General features: G+C 38.6%; 5 protein-coding genes and 1 pseudogene across 6 annotated transcripts; 1 reads left to right on the top strand and 5 right to left on the bottom strand.

The window, feature by feature from the left end:
- Positions 1 to 553: 553 nt before the first annotated feature.
- Positions 554 to 2540, bottom strand: LOC106294503 (trafficking protein particle complex subunit 6B). Its single transcript, XM_013730067.1, has 4 exons — positions 2305 to 2540; positions 1292 to 1409; positions 995 to 1217; positions 554 to 798 (listed from the first exon to the last, which is right to left on the bottom strand). The coding sequence occupies exons 1-4, from the start codon at positions 2454 to 2456 to the stop codon at positions 770 to 772; spliced, it is 522 nt and encodes a 173-aa protein (XP_013585521.1). The 5' UTR covers positions 2457 to 2540; the 3' UTR covers positions 554 to 769.
- Positions 2541 to 2843: 303 nt separating this feature from the next.
- Positions 2844 to 7356, bottom strand: LOC106293807 (coiled-coil domain-containing protein SCD2). Its single transcript, XM_013729445.1, has 21 exons — positions 7024 to 7356; positions 6679 to 6834; positions 6448 to 6606; positions 6207 to 6359; positions 5983 to 6132; positions 5424 to 5740; positions 5246 to 5327; positions 5114 to 5155; positions 4921 to 4983; positions 4792 to 4841; positions 4684 to 4711; positions 4534 to 4608; positions 4344 to 4454; positions 4210 to 4270; positions 4024 to 4137; positions 3801 to 3922; positions 3644 to 3713; positions 3512 to 3553; positions 3349 to 3389; positions 3124 to 3250; positions 2844 to 3029 (listed from the first exon to the last, which is right to left on the bottom strand). Exons 1-21 carry the CDS (start codon positions 7309 to 7311, stop codon positions 2911 to 2913), a joined length of 2370 nt encoding a protein of 789 aa, XP_013584899.1. The 5' UTR covers positions 7312 to 7356; the 3' UTR covers positions 2844 to 2910.
- Positions 7357 to 7644: 288 nt separating this feature from the next.
- On the top strand, positions 7645 to 9376 carry LOC106293047 (annotated as a pseudogene).
- A 99-nt stretch (positions 9377 to 9475) lies between these two features.
- On the bottom strand, positions 9476 to 10488 carry LOC106293048 (acyl carrier protein, chloroplastic). Its single transcript, XM_013728719.1, has 4 exons — positions 10383 to 10488; positions 10000 to 10107; positions 9802 to 9924; positions 9476 to 9710 (listed from the first exon to the last, which is right to left on the bottom strand). Exons 1-4 carry the CDS (start codon positions 10428 to 10430, stop codon positions 9585 to 9587), a joined length of 405 nt encoding a protein of 134 aa, XP_013584173.1. The 5' UTR covers positions 10431 to 10488; the 3' UTR covers positions 9476 to 9584.
- Positions 10489 to 10739: 251 nt separating this feature from the next.
- Positions 10740 to 12572, bottom strand: LOC106292672. 2 transcript variants are annotated; one of them, XM_013728310.1, is made up of 4 exons: positions 11604 to 12572; positions 11354 to 11517; positions 11210 to 11273; positions 10740 to 11118 (listed from the first exon to the last, which is right to left on the bottom strand). In XM_013728310.1, exons 1-4 carry the CDS (start codon positions 12507 to 12509, stop codon positions 11080 to 11082), a joined length of 1173 nt encoding a protein of 390 aa, XP_013583764.1. In that variant the 5' UTR covers positions 12510 to 12572; the 3' UTR covers positions 10740 to 11079. The 2 variants fall into 2 exon arrangements, with proteins under 2 accessions (XP_013583764.1, XP_013583765.1); XM_013728311.1 differs by having other exon boundaries at positions 11354 to 11511.
- A 982-nt stretch (positions 12573 to 13554) lies between these two features.
- Positions 13555 to 17564, bottom strand: LOC106295701 (sodium/hydrogen exchanger 2). The gene is made up of 15 exons (XM_013731671.1): positions 17303 to 17564; positions 16572 to 16833; positions 16376 to 16494; positions 15890 to 15987; positions 15745 to 15804; positions 15617 to 15663; positions 15341 to 15535; positions 15221 to 15267; positions 15075 to 15141; positions 14883 to 14983; positions 14704 to 14805; positions 14473 to 14611; positions 14338 to 14400; positions 14167 to 14250; positions 13555 to 14094 (listed from the first exon to the last, which is right to left on the bottom strand). The coding sequence occupies exons 2-15, from the start codon at positions 16755 to 16757 to the stop codon at positions 13753 to 13755; spliced, it is 1650 nt and encodes a 549-aa protein (XP_013587125.1). The 5' UTR covers positions 16758 to 16833; positions 17303 to 17564; the 3' UTR covers positions 13555 to 13752.
- Positions 17565 to 18118: the final 554 nt, after the last annotated feature.

Here is an 18118-nt window from a genome sequence, read left to right as displayed (position 1 = left end):
CAAAAAAAATATTTTTAACGTCGTCAGCAAAACATTAAACCCTAAATCCTAATCCCTAAACTCTAAATTCTAAACTCTAAACCATTGGGTAAATCATAAACCCTATGATAAATCTTAAACTTTAGGATAAATCTTAAACTCTAAATCAAAATCACTAAACACTAAAACACTCAAGGGTTTAGGGTTTGGGATTTAGGGTTTAGAGTTTTAGGGTTTATGATTTAGGGTTTAGGATTTATCCAAGAATTTAGGTTTTACCCAAGGGTTTAGAGTTTATCCAAAGGTTTAGAGTTTACCCAAGGGTTTCGAGTTTATCCAAAGGTTTAGGGTTTACCCAAGGGTTTAGATTTACCCAAAGGTTTAGGATTTATGATTTAGGGTTTAGGAATTAAGATTTAGAGTTTCGTGTTTTACTGACGATGTTAAATTTTTTTTTTTTAATTTTTTTTTCTGTAACTGCTATTTTTTTCTCTTTTTTATTTTAAAAACATAATATAACTTGATAATATTTTGTTCCCATTTTAAAAGATATCGAATTTGAAATAAAGAAATCGGTTACATAACAGGCTTTTTGAGGGAGAGATAGGCCCATTAAGGCATCCAAAATAATGTTTTACAGCAAGTTTTGGAGAATTCAAAAGTTGTGTTTTGACAGAAGTCGCAGCTTAAGAAGTCTGCGTAAGGGCACAAAGAATCTATCTTTCTTGAAAACCATAAAGCCGAGCTGGAGTTTGAAATCGAGGAGGAGGACTCAAAGCTAATGCCAGTATCAAGCCTTGACCCGAATCACGAAAGAGCCTGTGAGGGACATAAGATCATAATGAGCCACTTAACGTGACCAAAACTCTATTTGTTTAACAAGTGCCAGAGTTTCAGATAGTTTTGGTACTAAACTAAGAATCAGTTCAACAACTTTCTAACTTTCTCCAATTGTGTGATTCTTGGAAGAATAAGAATTTTAGAAAAAGGATAAAGGAAGGGTGTGTGAACTCACAAGTGGGAAGGCTGGATATGTCCGCAGAGACAGCACAAGGTATCCCCAAGTTGGAGAGGACACCTCTTATAATTCCACATGGGAAATACAGGTACATGCTCACCGCTTGTGCCGCTTTGCTTTCCCCTGGAGTAGACGGATCTTCGGTTTCCTTCTCAGACGAAGGGTCGATCGAGACACGAGATAGCCATCTGAACTTGTTGTCTTGCAATACAAAAGTACCCTGAAGAAAACATTTGTCAGAAAACACACACACAAAAGAAGAGCTTCTCCTTCTTTTTTTGCAGGAAATCATACCCGGTGATTAGTCTTGAGATTATCAATCTGCTTCTTGAAGACCTCAGACCAGAAGTCTTTACAGATAAACTTGATTGCCTCTAGATGGTCGCTGAACCTTGGTCTTTCCATAGTGTACCTAGTGACAAGAAAAATGCACACAATCATGCACTATCTACTATTTCACAATACTGAGACAGTAAATGAAACTTTCCTAAGGTAAAATACTGCAAATATAAAAAGAATGATCAAGCCACTACAAACAGTGAGAAACTAAACTGAGTTTCCTCAGGGCAGGTGATCTAAGATTCAAATTCATAGTGATTCTCAGAGGTCAGCCATTGATTATTAAGCCACTAAAACAGTGAGAAACTAATCTTGGTTTCCTCAGGGCAGGTGATCTAAGATTCAAATTCATAGTGATTCTCAGAGGTCAGCCATTGATTATTAAGCCACTAAAACAGTGAGAAACTAATCTTGGTTTCCTCAGGGCAGGTGATCTAAGATTCAAATTCATAGCGATTCTCAGAGGCCAGTCCATTGATTAAGCCACTAAAGCAGTGAGAAACTAATCTTGGTTTCCTCAGGGCAGGTGATCTATGATTCAAATTCATAGCGATTCTCAGAGGCTAACCATTGATGATAAACGAAAACCATAGACACAAGAACAAGTTTAAATTCTAAATTAATTGATTTTCTGATAACTCGTACGTCACAAAACTCCACAAAGACCGCAAGATCTTCGTTTCAGTACCAAAATTGATCTCAAATCCCTAAAAAATTATCACATTCCCTAAACCCCCAAATACTCCCCAATGAAATGAACAATTGATCTTCCCATCAATCACCTTTCTCACGCATTCATGGTCAATTACAAACGAGAAACGATAAAATCACACAATCAGAGAATCAACAACGCTAACAATGTAAACTTCCTCAGATCTAGAACCAATACTTGAACAGCCGAACACAAATAATCTCAGTAGGAAAGATGAATTATATATCGAGATCAGACGATGATCAAAGTCACAAACCTCTCGGAGAGCTGGTGGCCGACTTGATAACCGATGGCCTCGATCCTCCGAGCGGCGAGTTCCGGCTTGTTAGCGTAGAATCGGCCGCTGTACATCGCCACCATCTCCATCAACATGGTGTCTACACAGCTCTCCGCCACTTCTCTCACCATTTTCTCTTTCTCTCTCTCTCTCTCTCTCTCTCTCTCTCGACGAGCACACGATGTTCGAAGCTCTCTCCGATCTATTAACTTTGTAGGAATTTCACATATACGTCCTTGATACTTTCTATTATTTACGATCTGTCATTTAAGTTTCGAAAGAGTCGTAGATAACCTTTAATCACTCTCTCTCGCTCGGTTTACATATAAACCGTATTTTGGTTCACTTTTTCTTCTCATATCCGGTTTATGCTTAACACATAACATTACTTTTGTCTTTCTCATTAGCACAATATAGTTTAGCTAACTTTAAAAGACAGTTTGAGATATATCAAATACACAATTGATATTTTTATATGTAAACTGCTTAAAATTCACAAATTCAATAATAATCTCCTAAGACCAAATGAGAGTTAAAATGAGAAATGTTGTCGTTATAGCTGTGGTGTGTGTAAAAAAGAAAAGATCAGAAAGAGAGTTCAACATGAGAAGAAGGATTAGATTCATGGTCAAGGCCTTTTCTTGACTTTTGCCAAAGCTGTGACTCTATGTTCAGCTTCCTCAGCTCCATTAGTCCTCTTTCAACTGCATTTCACATTCATATGAGAAAAGTAAATATAATTTTTTCTCTCTTTTGGTTGCATTAGATTTCATTGACAGTTGGTGAGTAAGAGTGTACCATCAACAGCATCTTGGGACGTGGCAGATCGAGTCCCTTGGTTTATCCAGTACTGGAGACGCTCATCCGCAAGATCAGATTCAATGTCATGGTTCTTAGCTCTTCTCCAAAAATATGAAAGCCATGCCTGTGTGTGTATGTAAAGCCACAATAAGATTAATGTCACATGACAACTCCCACGTATTACATTGACACAGAAAATTGATGTGTTTGTCTTTTATGTACCTGCTTAAAACTCACATCTTCAACTTCATCGTCACTTAACTCTGCAAGGGACATTTAAGAGCCAAATCATAAGTTTAAAAAAAAAAAAAAAATCATATTACACGAGTGCTTTAGCATGATAGTGTACAAGAACAGATCATCTTGTAAAAAATTACTAACTTACCAAAGGCTTCAAACTGTCCATCCATTGGCAGTTTCACTTCATCTACAGATTGTTTGGAAAATAAAATATGGATTAGAAAAAGGTGAAACATTATATTCAACTTAAGCTTAGATGTTTGTTTGGTTATATCACCTGAAACAAAAATCTTTGATGATAAGTTTCGTCTATTTTGAGCCATGACATATGCAACTGCCTCCTGAACCTTTATACATAGCAAAAGAAACAAATATGAGAACTTAAATCTAAGACAAGAAGAGAGTTCTCATGTTCAGTGTTTTTTTTTTCATACCTTTAGTGCAGCCAGTTCTCTCAAACCTTTCTCCACCCATACCATGCTTTCCACATTTCCTTCACCAGAAGTTTCATGCAGATTTTGAAATGATTTTTCTCTTTCTCTAAGAGTGCTGTTAGCTGCTTGGTGTTATAAGACCATATTGTAAGTAACAAGCAAGATAAGAATTATGTATTAAAAAAAAACATCGGTTAAGTTAATGCAGGTTGAAAAATATTACAACGTGAAACGATGTCTCTAGCTCTTTGTCCTGCAGAAAGAACAATCTCTAGAGGAAGAGGTGCAAATGATGACCAGTACTCGTGCTTGGCTCGTGCAATGTCTGCTTGTATCCCTGCCATAACAACAGTAAAATAACTATGAAGAATCTGTTTATAGATTGCATGTGCAAGAGTAAGGTAACTACCATGTCTAACGCATAAGCCCCAATAACGTGAAAGCCAGCACCTCTTGAGAACAACCTCTTCCTAAGATAAAATAGCTATAGATGAGAAGCTATCAAGTGAAAATATATATGAACCTTTTAACAACATAGCATACCATCTCCTCCTGAGTCAATATCAATCTCTTGGTCAAGGTCTTAAGAGAGTTAAACTCTGTTTCAACTTCATGAAGCTGCTCTAGAGAAGATGCTGCTTCCTCCCTAGCAATCTAAAATCCAATTCCAAGATAATAAAAAATGTTAGTATCACTTCAGTTACCACTATTAACAACAAAAGAAGTTAAGTACCTCAGCTTCTGTATGAAGAGCTGAAACATCTTCTCTCTTTCCTCCACGAGTTTGTGAAGCCACTTTCAAAGCAGCCTGCAAAGAGATTGGATCTCTCGGTTATGTCAAGATCTAAACTAGGACTTTAAATAGAAAACAAGTAGCACTTACCTCTCTCTGTAGCAGAGCTGCCTCCTTCCTGAAGCAACAAACACCATTCACAGAATTAATTTTTTTTGTCATAACGTCATCAAGAAGTTAGATAGAAGTGAAGCTTGCCTGCTTAAAAGACGTGCGTCCATAGTAACACCTTCTCCAAGTATTTCAACCTAACGAAAAAGCGTCTTAAAGCTTGAGGCAAAAACAAACAGTATGTAATAAAGGGACTTCTATGAACCACATGCTTACCTGCTTCTCAAGTTGCTTGGCTCTTGCATCTGCTTCTTCACACTTATCTTCTGCAAGTCGAAGCTGGGGACCCACAAATTAGGATGTGATGCAAATACAATCTTAACTTCACATAGAATCTACCAGACTGATATAATGAACTAAGAGTAACTAATGCATACTAACACCAACTGTGAAAATTTACTGGCATCACCTTGTCTAACAAACTTTCATTTTCTTCTTGTAACATATCAACCTGTAATCAAAAAGAAAACTAGTGAATAAAATTGTATAAACTCTAGTTAAACCAATCATAAGGTGAATTAAATTTCATGAAAAGTCAAACCTCATCTTGCAAAGCTGAAGTAGACCGTTGACTTCCTAACTCTCTTAAGTTTCCTGAGCTTCCCAAATCAATGGAGAACCTACTAATGAACAGAAACACACTGAACTAAGACACCACACTGAATGTGTACAATGATGGCTCAGTGAGCATTAACTAGGACAAGTTATTCTTTAGTTACCTTTTGTCTTTTCTAAGATTGGTTGGCGTGTCGGATTGAAAAGCAGGAGTGACTGGTTTGAGTGATATAGGCACCGCAGATGGCATTAAAGGTACTGTCCTTATGGGACGACCACTGAAAGATGAACGCGCCGAGGGAGGTTGATCCATAGTGTTGAGAGACTGAGATGATTTGTTAGAGAAGGCAGAACGTGCTGATGGAGACTGGTGGTCCACTTGGTTTGTTGTTGTCTGAGGTAATGTTGAATCCTCACCGAATGAAGATCGGTTACCTGAAGTTGGAACTCCGGTCTGAGGTTGTTCCTTTGTACGAATTGACTATTGCAAAAAATTAAACCAAGTCTCAGATAATGTAATAGCAATAAAGCACTAACCAAGTAACCATAAACAAAGTTAACTACACACACTAATGGCAGTGTTACATAGATAATGATGTATTAAAATCTTCAACTGGTTCTTGATTCATAATATCATTTTAGTACAAAACAAAGACATTCATGATTATTTTTTTATTAGTATTATAACCATGTTTAAATTAGTTGCTATGAACTATATTTTACCAAAGGAGTGCGAGGTTTCATTGACCGTCCACCAGCAAGGCCTATACTAGGCATGACACTAGTATAAGCCTCATCATAATCAGCATCACTGTCTCCACTAGATGGTGGCTGAGCTATTACTTGTGGATGCCTCAGTGGAGGGGTTTTTTTCTGTAGTAAGTACACAGAAAATAACATGTCAAGTTTCACCAGCAAAAACTAGTAAAAACACATTCAAAGCATACCAGAGGAGAGCGTGACCGTGCAGCCCTTCCACCAGCAAGTCCAACACTTGGAACGCCACCTGTGTACACATATGGAGCCTCATCTTCTTCGTTTTCCTCATCAGTAGGTTGACTAACTGCCATCACCGGACGTCCTTGTGGTTGGACTTTGTTCTGCGCTTACCAACTAAACGTTAAGCTCAAGTTGATTTTTGAAAAAAATCAAGACAGGACATGAACATTTCAAGTATTCAGACAATACCATAGAAGCTTGTGGCCGCATTGTCCTCCCACTTCCAAGCCCAATACTTGGTCTACCAATTGTATAATCTACTGAAACAACATCATCATCATCGTCATCATCATCCTTCTTCTTATCTTCATTTACTGGTTGTGTACGTCTCGGTGGTGCAATTTTAGTCTGCGCCGAAATGAATTAAGCATATGAACATAATACACATTTTGTTAGATAATGATCTTGCAGTAATCTCACCACTACAGGAGACTTAGGTCTTATTGCTCTGCCACCAGAAAGGCCAATACTAGGTCTGCCACTTGATACATCCACTGAGAAATCATCATCTTCATTGTCATCATCAGCTAACTGTGGAGTTCCCATCTGCGGACGCCTTGCAACAGGTTTCTTGATCTATTATTCAAGAAAATAAAATTATCACATTCACAAACAATACCAGGACGTTCGGAGCCTAAACCAATAACCTCCCAGCCCCGAAACCACAACATATAATATTAGTTTCGTCCTAACCGTCACTACTCATCTAGGAATATTTAGTCACATACAATCCTAACACAAGTAAAACTGAGTTATTTTTATTACCATTGGAGACCGAGAAGGATGAGATCTTCCGGCAGCGAGACCAATGCTTCCGACAGCGTTGTAGTCAAAGGAAAGGTCATCATCACTGTCTTCATCGTCCCCGGTTTGGTTTGACATCACAGCCGCGAGTCTCTGAGCTGCTGCTTTCGTCTGTGCTTTCTTGGCGTTAGATGCTGGTCCAGCGTTGGATCCTGTCCGTGCGTGACGATTCATGAGAGGAGACGTCATCATCGGCGAAGATGGATCCGTGGTCTGATTCCTTGCATGGACAGGCCTCATGTTTCTCATCTTCGATAAAAAAAAATTTTTTTTTGTCACAGCATCTACGATAGATTCAAACTTAATTTTTCCAAAAAAAAATTTCGATCGAGAAACGGAAGAGGAAACTTTCTATTTATAGCAGCGAAAATTACGCGCGAACGATCCGGTCGTTACGCCAGAGATTGAGAGTGATTTTCAACGGTCGGATTAGAGAAGAGTTTCTTTTATACTTTACACCCCGCTATTATAGCCTATTTACATATTTTACCTTTTATTTATTTTATTTATACTTTCCTCCCAATATTTTAATATATTATCTAGACAACCCCTGTTTCTGGTTGAATCGTACAACCGAGTCAAATGCGAGTTCTGGGCGAGATCACCGAGTCACCACCTTTCGTGATTTCACCGCTAAGCCCTAATTCGACGGCCACCGGAGGAGGGTTTATCGGCGGATGGATCGGCAAGATGGGTTTCTTCACAACACGGTTCTGGTTCTAGCATCGATTCTGTTCGTGGCTTACTTACTTTGCGTACGAAGCGAAGAAGAGCTTGTCGAAGCTCTCGAATCGGAGATCGTACATCATGATCGCGTATTAAGGTTGCCTTTGGCTTGTTAGCTTGCTCAATCTCGCTTGGTGTTGCCTTCAGGTTCGTTTGTTTGTGTGAAAGATCAAAACTTTTATTTGAAGAAACTGTTTTAGGCTCAGTAAAGGTTTAAGCTTTTCAGAAGAAAAGAAAGCTTCTTGGTTTCTTTTAAGCTGTAATGTGGTTAATTTGTTTACTCCTGCTCAGTTACTTATACTTCAGATTAGATTTCATGTGTTACTACTCTGTTTTCGTGTTCTGTTCTGAGTTTTTACTCTGTTTTCGAGTTCTGTTTTAAGCTGTGATGGTTAATTGGTTATGTGAAGATTCTACATTTACTCGTGCTGAGTTACTTTACTTTATGTGTTACTCTGTTTTCGAGTTCCGTTTTAGGTTCTAGTATGTTTTCGTGTTCTGCTTGAAGTTTTACTCTGTTTTCTAGTTCTGTTTTAAGCTGTAATGGTTAATTGGTTATGTGAAGATGCTACGTTTACTTACTTCAGAGTAGATATCATGTGCATACAGATTACTACTCTATATTCTATTTTGAATTTTACTTCAGTCTTATGTTTTAGGCATCGGAATGCTCTCCTGGGAGAAAAGTAGTGTGGAATCTATTGACTTTGTTGACAACATCTGGAATGTTGTTTCTGGAAGTAAGCTTGGTAGCTTTTCTCTTCCAAGGAAACTACGCGAATGGCCGTGAAGCACTGAGACGGACTTTCCTCATCTCGGGGCTTGTTATAGGTCTTCATTTGCTTCTCAAGGTAACCATTGTTTATTGACAAAGATGCACTGTCTGGTTACTCTTTTTCCTCTAGCATAATCCTTCAGGGCTTTCGTTATTTGATTTCAGGCAATTTATCTCTTTGGATTTGGGGTAGAATTGTTTATTGACGACAATGAACATATACAAAAGTTCAAATGGGGATTATGGGTCATCCACAAGCTATTACTTGCGGGCATCTATGGGATGATATTCTTCATGTACAACACTAAGCATAGAGAAATATTACCAGGTAAAAATCACAACAACCACTCAATAGATGTTCACTGGCTCCTGTCACTCATCCCATTAGTTGTTATCACAGCAAGACCTGCTTTCTATAAGTACATAACCTGCATGCTCGCCTTGAATGGACTCTCCCTATTTGCATGTGCTCTTGCGGCAAACTATCCTATTTAAATATCGTTTAGTCAGGCTCCTCTTGTCTCTTAAGGAAATAAAATTTGAAAAATGATGGCAGGTTGTATGGGATCACAAGTGTTTGTTACCACTCCTTCTATCTTCCTCTTCTCTATGTTACTTTCCTTGCAGACTTCTTCCAGGTAAATCCTTCTTAACCGCTTTTTGATGCAGGAGGAAGATCTGAACTTGGAGAATGTCTACTATTCAGAGATGAAAGATGCTGGATTTTTTGACGCTGATTGGGAATAATCGGAACCTGTATATACAATGTGAATAGGATTGTTTATAAATGAAGCTAGTGTCATCTTAGGGACTACTCTTTCACTTATGTATATGTTAATACAACTCTTTCATTTTGGATTTTAGAAAAAGAAAAAGCTTTCATGTGTAACCAAAAGTTTTCAGTCGACAAATAGAGAGAGATCCATGGCAATACAGATACTAGCAAAGAGTCGCTTCACTTGACATCATAATAAAAGAAAATGACAGAAAGATTAGCCTTTGGTTCTCTTAATACTAAAAGTCACTTCTTGGCTTGCACGAGCTCATCAATGAGCTCAGCAGCTTCCTCCACCGTTGTGATCTTCTGTGCTTTTTCTTCAGCCATTTCGATATGAAATTCTTCCTCTAAACCCATCACTATCTCAACCTGCATGCAAAACACTCAATCTAATCAGTATTAAAAAAAAAACTACACAAGTTGTTTATTCACATAGAGAGTGATTGATGAGATGAATTACAGTGTCGAGAGAATCTGCTCCAAGATCGGCAAATTTGGTTTCCGCAACGACATTTTGATCGTCTTTGAGTGAGAGTTGCTTCTTAACTATCTTAGACACTTTCTCTACCGTCTCTGGTTTGGCCTAATAAAACCAAAATAGACAAAACTTAAGCAATCTCGAAACAAATGCTGAGAGTGGTGTTAGAAAAGAACATACAGCGCAGGAGACTGAGAGGCGAGTGGGGATTGAACGGCTTAGATTGAAGGAGAGATTAGTCCTTGAAACCAAAGCTGGCTTCTGGAAACTAATCCTCGTTGTTGCTGCCTGTTTGTTCCATCAATACAACAAAACATGTTCATTCAAAAACACTACTAAAAATGAATACAGATCGAAATCTACACAAGCCTCAAATGTCACACAAGATTGCAAATCCGATTGAAATGATCACTAAAGATTCGTAAAGCTAACATTTTTCTAATTCTCAACATAATCAAAACATGCGTCGAGAGTTTTGAACGGTGACAAACAGCAAGAATCAGATCAGAGGCAAATGATCTTGATCTAAACGATCTGTAAATACAAGAAGAGTAAGAGATTACCAGAGAAGTGGCTTGCATGGAGACCGAAGAGCAGAAAGTGGTCGACATTGTCGATATTCACGAGAGAGATCTGCTCCAACGAGAGAGAGAGATGGCGGAGTGTACAAAGAGCGTGATGTCCCGAGGTAGCTCGTTTTCATTTATAAGCTTGGTGCACTCTAAACGACGCCGTTACGTAATAAGATGGGCCTCTCTAGGCCTGTTAAGTCTTAAATTAGCCCATCATTACTAATGTTCGTGTGAAGGTAAACATATCACGTGCCAGATTAACATAATTGAACTGAAATGAACCATGTCAAACCGGTCTTAACCGAGACATACCAGCCGAATTAAAATTTATGGGGGCCATAGTGACTGAATAGTCAAAACATATAAACCAAACAGTACCCATATCTTACCAATCAGATCTTATCAGAAAGAGACAAGCCTAAGTTCCTAACCAACACCAACAAACCGCTGAGCCAAATAAAACAAAGACTAATTATACATGTTAAACCAGTCTTAACCAAACCATACCGGCCGAATTAAAATCCATGAGCCACATTTGACTTTAATATTTGTCACAACACAAAATGTGAAAGAAAGACCCTTTCTAATACCATCTTCCTTCTCAACAGCTGATGATATGTTGTCACGCAGGCAAAAAAAAACTCCATAGCAATTTAAAACCCAAGAGATTCCCAAAAACTTGTTACGGCTACCGAACCAAGTTCCTCCATTTATCCTTCAAATCAACCTACCAAAAGTTACAACCTTTTTTAGTACCACTCACAATTCGCATATAAGATAATTCAGATGAGTAACACAAAAGTGACATGCTCTCTCACCTCAGTCCTCTCTGCGAATACTTCAGGGTTTGCATTCTTTATCTCTTTCCATGATTTACCATACCTGCACAACAGCAATAAACATATAAAGTTAGAGCCAAGCTCAGCTTCTTGAAACTTGATAGTAGAGTTAAGGAGACATACTCTTTTACTCCTTCCCTCAGAACTGCCTCTTCTTCAGGCGTCCAAAATTTCTTTATCCTTCTGGCTGCAGGATTTGCCCTCTTCTTCTTCAACGGAGATACATTCAGAGGCTCCGGGGTAGGTAGATGAGGTCTAACTCTACTCTCACTTGCACTATCCTGTTGCTACACAATTAAACCACAAACTTCATGAACCGAACCATAGAAGAATAATTTTAGAGATCATCATCTTGAAGGAAAAATTCACTCACTTGACCGCTTGTTCTAGTACTATTAACCCTTGAAGGCTGAGGAGTGATATTTGCATTGTTAGGCTCTTGCAATTGCCTAGTGAAGGAAGAATCGATTTGTCGTTGAATCTCTAACAAATAATCCTTCAGCTCTCTAGCAGCCATTTCGTCCCCTTCATCAACAAGACCTTGTTCTTGTGCACTACCCATTGTCCTCTCCTCCTCCTCCTCCTGCTCTGCTGCATCATTCTCCTTCTCTCCTTCATCCAAACGCCTAGTGCTTTCACCAACACCATTTGGACCCTCTCTGCTGCCCTTATCAGCCTTGCGGCGCTTAAGAAGCATCCTCTGAGCAACTGATTCAAGAGAGCAGCTCCCAAGCACTGCCCACTGCTCCTTGAGAAGCTGATTCAAAAAACACACGGCACTGTACCTAACGTTACTCTCTCGAATCCGCTTATACACCTCATCGTCCTCAACAGCCTTCCTCAGATCAGCCTCCCATTTCAACAACTCCTCGCTCACCAAACCGCTCCCTCTCTCCTTCAAAACACCAATCCTCTTCGTCCATATCCTCTCGACGGCGTCCCCGTATAGACCCTCCGAAGCAGACGACGGCCACATCAACCTAACCGTGCACTCAGCAGCCGTCCAGCAATAAGCAGACCTGTGAGACTCCGTGAGCACCGAAGAACCTTGATGAAGCTTCTCGAGAGTCTCGAGTAGGTCGAGCATTCCCTCGGAGACGTTACCGCGGATCAACGAATCGGAGATGTCCCGCAAAACAGACGCTTTCTTGAGGTTGTTTGAGCAGTCGCCGGCGGACTCGGAGAATTTCAGCGCCGAGAGCAGGTTGGTGGGAGAAACCCTAGGGTTCTTTTGACGGCGGATGAAAAATTCGGCGACCCATTTGTCCATAACCTCCATGTCTGCGATCAAAATCGCACCTTTTTGTTTGGTTTCCCAAAGATGATTTTTTTTTGCAAACTTCGCCGGAGAAGACGAATACCTCCGGAGAGCGATTTTAGATAATGTATAATGGGCTTTAAGATGGGCCTCAAGTCAAATAAGATATTTCAATGTGGATTTGAAATGTACCATCTCAAACCAGTCTTAACCAAACCATACAGGCCGAGCCGAAATCCATAAAGCCGAAGCCACATTGACTCTTATGTGTCACAAGACTCACAAGTCTATGCCTATTGGCACATTTATCCGGAACCGAAAAGCCAAACGGAACAAAAAAAAAGAAAAAGAGATTTGGTTCGAGTAGTAGATCAGATATTTTTAGAACCGAAAAACTAAAATTAAACCAAAACTAAATCAAGAACCGAATGGGTACCTGAATTTCTATAATATAGTTTATATATAATATTAACTATATTTAGTTTTACGATAATCAAACAATTTTAAAATAATATTTATAAGTTGAAATACCCAAAAAATCAAATTATTAAAATACTTTTATCAAAAATATTTAAAATTATTTGAGTTATCTGAATTTGTATCTGAAAATCCAAAAAATATGACATTTCATCAAAAAGTCCCGGGTTTTTTACTTTTAACCTAAATTTAATCAAAAAACTGGACACGAACCGGAACCAAATAGAACCCAAAATTACCTCGGATATAATCTGGTTCTCAATTTTGTTACTCGAACCGAACCGAAAACTAAAATAATTGAATCGAAACTGAACCGAACTTTCTAAATACTTTTGGGATCTTAAACTTTTAATGCCCAAGGCTAGTCACAACTACCCATCTCGAATATATTGGTCTTTTCCATTGTCAGGACTGAACCAAACAGTACACATACCTTACCACTCGGATCTTAATTGAAAGAGACAAAGACAGGTCAAGTTCCTAACCAACAACAACAGCAACCCCATGAGCCAAGGTAAGAGCATACACACAAAGAGTTGTTACGTTATACCAAACAAAGACTAAATATACATACAACTCCACACGTCTCTCAAAATGAAAGAAGCTTCATCTTCATCCACTAATAATGATAGTCGTAATAATAATAGTGAAATAAATTTACACAAAAGTTATAAATTTGAAGAACAAAAAGAGGAAAAAGAAAAACTTTACATCACCAGTAGTGAGTGAGTATATAAGAAGGAAGATGAAGTTTTTTGGTTTTCTTACAAGTTTCTATAATCTCTTCTCAAGGTTTACTGAGATCATGTGTGCTTCTGTCTATCGGAGAGCCAGGGACAAAAGGAACAAAACCGCGACCACCAAAGACAGGACGCATGAATGCATCATCAAACTGTCTCCAGTAGTGGTGCACAGTGCGTGCCGGACGCATCAGGAAGCCCCTAAGGCTGTCTGGTCGCGGCACGTCGTGGTGGCTCCCAGAGAACTCCACGAATGAATCTTGCTGTTCGCCATCGAGGAGCGGCATGTGCATAGACTTCGGAGTGTTGTCGTCGGATAACATGCTGGTGGTCGTACTCTGATGTGGCATCAGGTGTCTAATGAGCGGTTTGGTCAACATACCAAACACCTGAAACCAAAATGAACATCAATACGGAAAATGCATATAGTATTCTATAACCTGACATGAAAAATATCTTACCATGGTGCTGAAAAGACAAACGGTTATAGTACTCGTAATCATGATGGCGTTCCCGCGCAATTCAGTGTGTCCTGATCTTGTAAACTGCATTAGAAAACAAGTTAAAAAGATCCATAAGTTTCAACAATCACCATGTGGCTGTTTGCTATTCATTAAGGTTTTTCAGTTTACCTTATTGTAGGCAAGAGCCATGGATACAGCACCTCTCATCAGACCAGCCCACCAAATCACAACCTGTAGACGAATGCAAAGAATACAAATAAATAACCATTCATTGTTCCACAGAAAATGTAGATTTGTTAGTACTTGCTGCTTGATATCGATCTTCTCGCTCTGATTTTTCTTGGACAAGTTTGATAAGAAGGAAAGAGGAAACACGAAAGCTGCTCTTCCAAGCATGACTAAACCCATCAGAATTGAGCTCACTGCAACCGATGTCCCCGGGCTGTTCAAAACCAAAACAATGGAAACATTCATATATAGCAACAAGGAAACATGAAAAGATAAGAGAAGAGAGTTTATTTGTTCTCTGTTCACCTGTCACTCACGAATCTCCACTTCTCGATGTCCAACGCATCCATACCGACGTAAAGGAAAATAAAAGTCTCGGCTAGAAACGACAAAGTAGCAAAGGTATGCCTGTATCAAAGTAAATGCACAGAGTAAGAACTGATTATGGAAAATGACTTCAAACAAAAGATGGAGATTGTATTTACTTGGTAGTTACTCTTGAGCTCTCGGTTACGTTATGCCAGGTGTAATGGGACATCACAATACCACAGAAAAATACTGTGAGGATACCACTCAAGGCGAATAGCTGCAACCCATATAAAATAAACAGTATTAAACTGATTCTTTCAGATGAAACTAACTCGAAAGTGATCAAGGGTTTCAAGGAATCTGATGACCTCAGCAAGCATGTATGAAAGATAAGCCATAAGCATCATGAGCGCAACCTCTCGATCAGTCGAGTGCCTGAGACAACATCCAGTTCAGATCACATCACAGACAGGCTTATAGAAAGTCACATACGAAGCTAAAGTCAATCACGTACCTTCCAAAATAAAGCTTCTTGATGACATAAGCACTTATCAGACCAGTCTGTAAGATGAAAACAGCGTGTAAGCAGTAGCTGGAGGAAAGTGCGATAGAGAAAGAAATAAACTGGACTTACTGCTACACCAAGCACGGTGCTCAAGAGAAACAGATACAAGAAGTTTCCAAGAAAATGAAAAGCTGCTTCATGGTTAAGGTGGGTGAGGTCAAAGCTCTGGATCGCATTGAAGAGCACAACTGACGTGGCATCATTCACAACGCCCTCTCCGAATACAAGACTGTAAAGCAAAGGCGTCTCATCTTGATTGAGAACCTGTATCACCAAAACAAACAAGAGCTTTAAGTAGTAATTCGATTCTAGTCCTGTTCTGCTACTTGGAGAAACATGCATTACCTGCAGCGTGCAAACAGAGTCTGTTGCAGCAAATATGGCGCCGATTGCTGAGAAATAAACACAAAACAAATCACTAACGAATAACACAAAGCGATACGAATAATAAGAACAAATATTTGATGCATTACCAAGGATATCTCCCAAGTCAAAGGTCGCAATGTCTAGTTTCTTAAAGAAATGAATTGCACCTGTTACAAACACCACAAGCATACCAATGAATCACATCACAAGTTACTAATCCGAACCAATTACAAGGAGTGCGAAGTAAGGTACCTAGAGATATTACAGTGCAAGAGATTATAGTCCCAATGGCGCCAAAAGCCATAATAGTCACAAAATTGCGGAAAAACTGCTTCTTTTTAACTTGGAACCTAAAAAAAAACAACGACAGTAAAAAAAAACTATTGAGTCAGAGAAATATCTGAAAAAAAAAAAACAAGTATCAACAATAAAAGAAGCTGAACCTCATATGCATTAACGACAAAGACATTAGCAGGACCACCTATATATATATTTTACAGGTAGATAAATCAAACTAAAATTGACCCAGCAGACACATTATACCCTCGTGCTATCAAACAGTCATAATCACAAGTACTTCCAAAGCTGATATATGAAAGCATATTCATAGAATCAGCAATAATGCATCAAACGAATATTTTACCTTTTTTTCCCCTTTACAACCAAACCAAACCCATTAACTACAAGAAAATATCTATCTATCGTCAAAGATGAGAAGCAAAATGCTCAATCACTTACCCTGCGTTGAATATAATGGGTGGGAGAAGATATATAAAGAAAAGATCTTCACTGAAGACCAATAGATGTGAGTTTTTCCCTCTACTAATCAACAAAATAACGACCCCAGTGGCAAGCCCCTGCAACAAAAAATAGCTAAAACTTCAATAAAGATGGAACTTACAATTCTACCCCCAAAAAGAATGGAACTTATTACAATCAATAAAGCGGTGATGGACTCGTTGATCCATCGATGCTCCTCCAGAAGATGGCCAATGACAATACAAGCGCAGAGAAGCGCAACGAAGAGATTCAACGAAACAACAGAGGCGTGATCAGAGGTGGACACGGACAGCATCTTAGATGTTAAGGAGGTGAAATGAGAAGCCAGCAGCATTGTCATCTTCTTTCTTCCACTATTTAAAAAGAGCGAATTAAATATCTCTTATCTTTCTGGACCCTCCATGCCAAAACAACTCCTGTATCACACATTCACACCAAACAAAAAACAAATCTCAGAATCATTAAAAAAAAAAAAAAATATTTCATCCATTTCATTTTCGATTTTCAAAGTAAAATTTATTAACTTTATGCAAAATTTATTTTTATATTGGTTGAAATATGGTTAGACTTATAGCTAATATTTTTTTTATATACGAATTGTACAAAATTAATTGTTTATTTGATCTCTGTGCCGAAACCTAAAACAAGCTAAAAGTAATTTTCAAAAATGGAACTAATAAAAAAAGTCTACAAGAGAAACCCTTTATATGATAACATCATCATCAATGCATCATAAACCCAATTCTCTTTTGTAAGATACCTATCGGAACATGGCTTAATCAAATTAGAATCAGCCCATCGCAATCAACCACAACATTAAACCAAGAAAAAAAAAAAATTCAACACAAAACAAAAAGAGTGAATCATCTCCTTGATTACACTAACCTGAAAGCGCTTAAGCGTGATCTTAGCAGCGATTACAAAATCCGGAGGCTAGATTGCAGAAGCTCCGAAGCTAAACACACGATGTAATGGTTAACGTACGACGGAGAGAGAGAGCTTTAAAAGGGGGATTCGAGAAATGATTCACGGCGACGGAGAGAGATTAAACGGAAAGTAAAAGATTCCTGGAAATAGAAAGTTACACGTGTACGGTTCACAGCGAGGGGGGGGGGGCGATACAGAGAGGATTCGTAACGTGAGGTTGTTAGGGAAGAAGAAGAAGGTAAATCGATTTGGCGCCTTTATAGTCGTTATTTAGATCACTCTAGATGTTTCACTAAAGTTACGGTGGACCTCGTTGTAGACAAGTAATCTCATGACAAACAATGACAAATTTGTATAAAATTATTTCTTTTCTTTTTTCTTTTTTTATTTATAAATCTCCCAGATTTAGCACTTGGCAGACAACTTGATAAGCCGTAACGATTGTATCTGTCGGCGCAATACTTCTGTTTGGTTGCGATTGCGATTATTGTGCATTTTCAACAGTACTGGTGTCGCCTGTCTAAATATGCATTTAATAGCAGAATACAGCACGACCGTAACTATACATGTATGAAACACATGACTGGTAAGCAATCATAACTTGAAGAAAGGTGAGAAAGTTCATGGATCTGTGTTCAACAGAGATCTCATGATTTTACACCTTTCCTTATTTTCCTTTATGCGCTGTCTCACTTTTGTATCTTTCTTTACATTTTTCTTTTGTATTTAGCGGTTCCACAAATTTCTTTTCTCAACTTAGGACAACAATGCACT

The sequence above is a fragment of the Brassica oleracea genome, chromosome C5 (genome assembly GCF_000695525.1).
Source record: "Brassica oleracea var. oleracea cultivar TO1000 chromosome C5, BOL, whole genome shotgun sequence".
Lineage (NCBI taxonomy): Eukaryota > Viridiplantae > Streptophyta > Magnoliopsida > Brassicales > Brassicaceae > Brassica > Brassica oleracea.
This window is presented reverse-complemented; position numbering and strand designations above follow the sequence as displayed.

Bases quoted from the DNA above. Each gene is read 5' to 3' on its own strand.
- LOC106294503 (XM_013730067.1), bottom strand. From the start codon at position 2,456: ATGGTGAGAGAAGTGGCGGAGAGCTGTGTAGACACCATGTTGATGGAG. The intron at 1,410-2,304 runs GTTTGTGACTTT...TCTTGTCACTAG, and splicing joins GGCCACCAGCTCTCCGAGAG to GTACACTATGGAAAGACCAA. The intron at 799-994 runs GTGAGTTCACAC...TGTCCCTCACAG, and splicing joins CATATCCAGCCTTCCCACTT to GCTCTTTCGTGATTCGGGTC.
- LOC106293807 (XM_013729445.1), bottom strand. From the start codon at position 7,311: ATGAGAAACATGAGGCCTGTCCATGCAAGGAATCAGACCACGGATCCA. The intron at 4,984-5,113 runs GTGATGCCAGTA...GTGGGTCCCCAG, and splicing joins ATGAAAGTTTGTTAGACAAG to CTTCGACTTGCAGAAGATAA. The intron at 4,455-4,533 runs GTACTTAACTTC...ATTGGATTTTAG, and splicing joins CTCTTCATACAGAAGCTGAG to ATTGCTAGGGAGGAAGCAGC.
- LOC106293048 (XM_013728719.1), bottom strand. From the start codon at position 10,430: ATGTCGACCACTTTCTGCTCTTCGGTCTCCATGCAAGCCACTTCTCTG. The intron at 10,108-10,382 runs GTAATCTCTTAC...TGGAACAAACAG, and splicing joins CCATGCAAGCCACTTCTCTG to GCAGCAACAACGAGGATTAG. The intron at 9,925-9,999 runs GTATGTTCTTTT...TGGTTTTATTAG, and splicing joins GCCTCTCAGTCTCCTGCGCT to GCCAAACCAGAGACGGTAGA.
- LOC106292672 (XM_013728310.1), bottom strand. From the start codon at position 12,509: ATGGAGGTTATGGACAAATGGGTCGCCGAATTTTTCATCCGCCGTCAA. The intron at 11,518-11,603 runs GTGAGTGAATTT...TTAATTGTGTAG, and splicing joins GTACTAGAACAAGCGGTCAA to CAACAGGATAGTGCAAGTGA. The intron at 11,119-11,209 runs GTGAGAGAGCAT...AACTTTTGGTAG, and splicing joins TATTCGCAGAGAGGACTGAG to GTTGATTTGAAGGATAAATG.
- LOC106295701 (XM_013731671.1), bottom strand. From the start codon at position 16,757: ATGACAATGCTGCTGGCTTCTCATTTCACCTCCTTAACATCTAAGATG. The intron at 14,251-14,337 runs GTAAACTGAAAA...TTTCTAATGCAG, and splicing joins TGGCTCTTGCCTACAATAAG to TTTACAAGATCAGGACACAC. The intron at 14,095-14,166 runs GTAAGATATTTT...TTTTGGTTTCAG, and splicing joins TTTGTCTTTTCAGCACCATG to GTGTTTGGTATGTTGACCAA.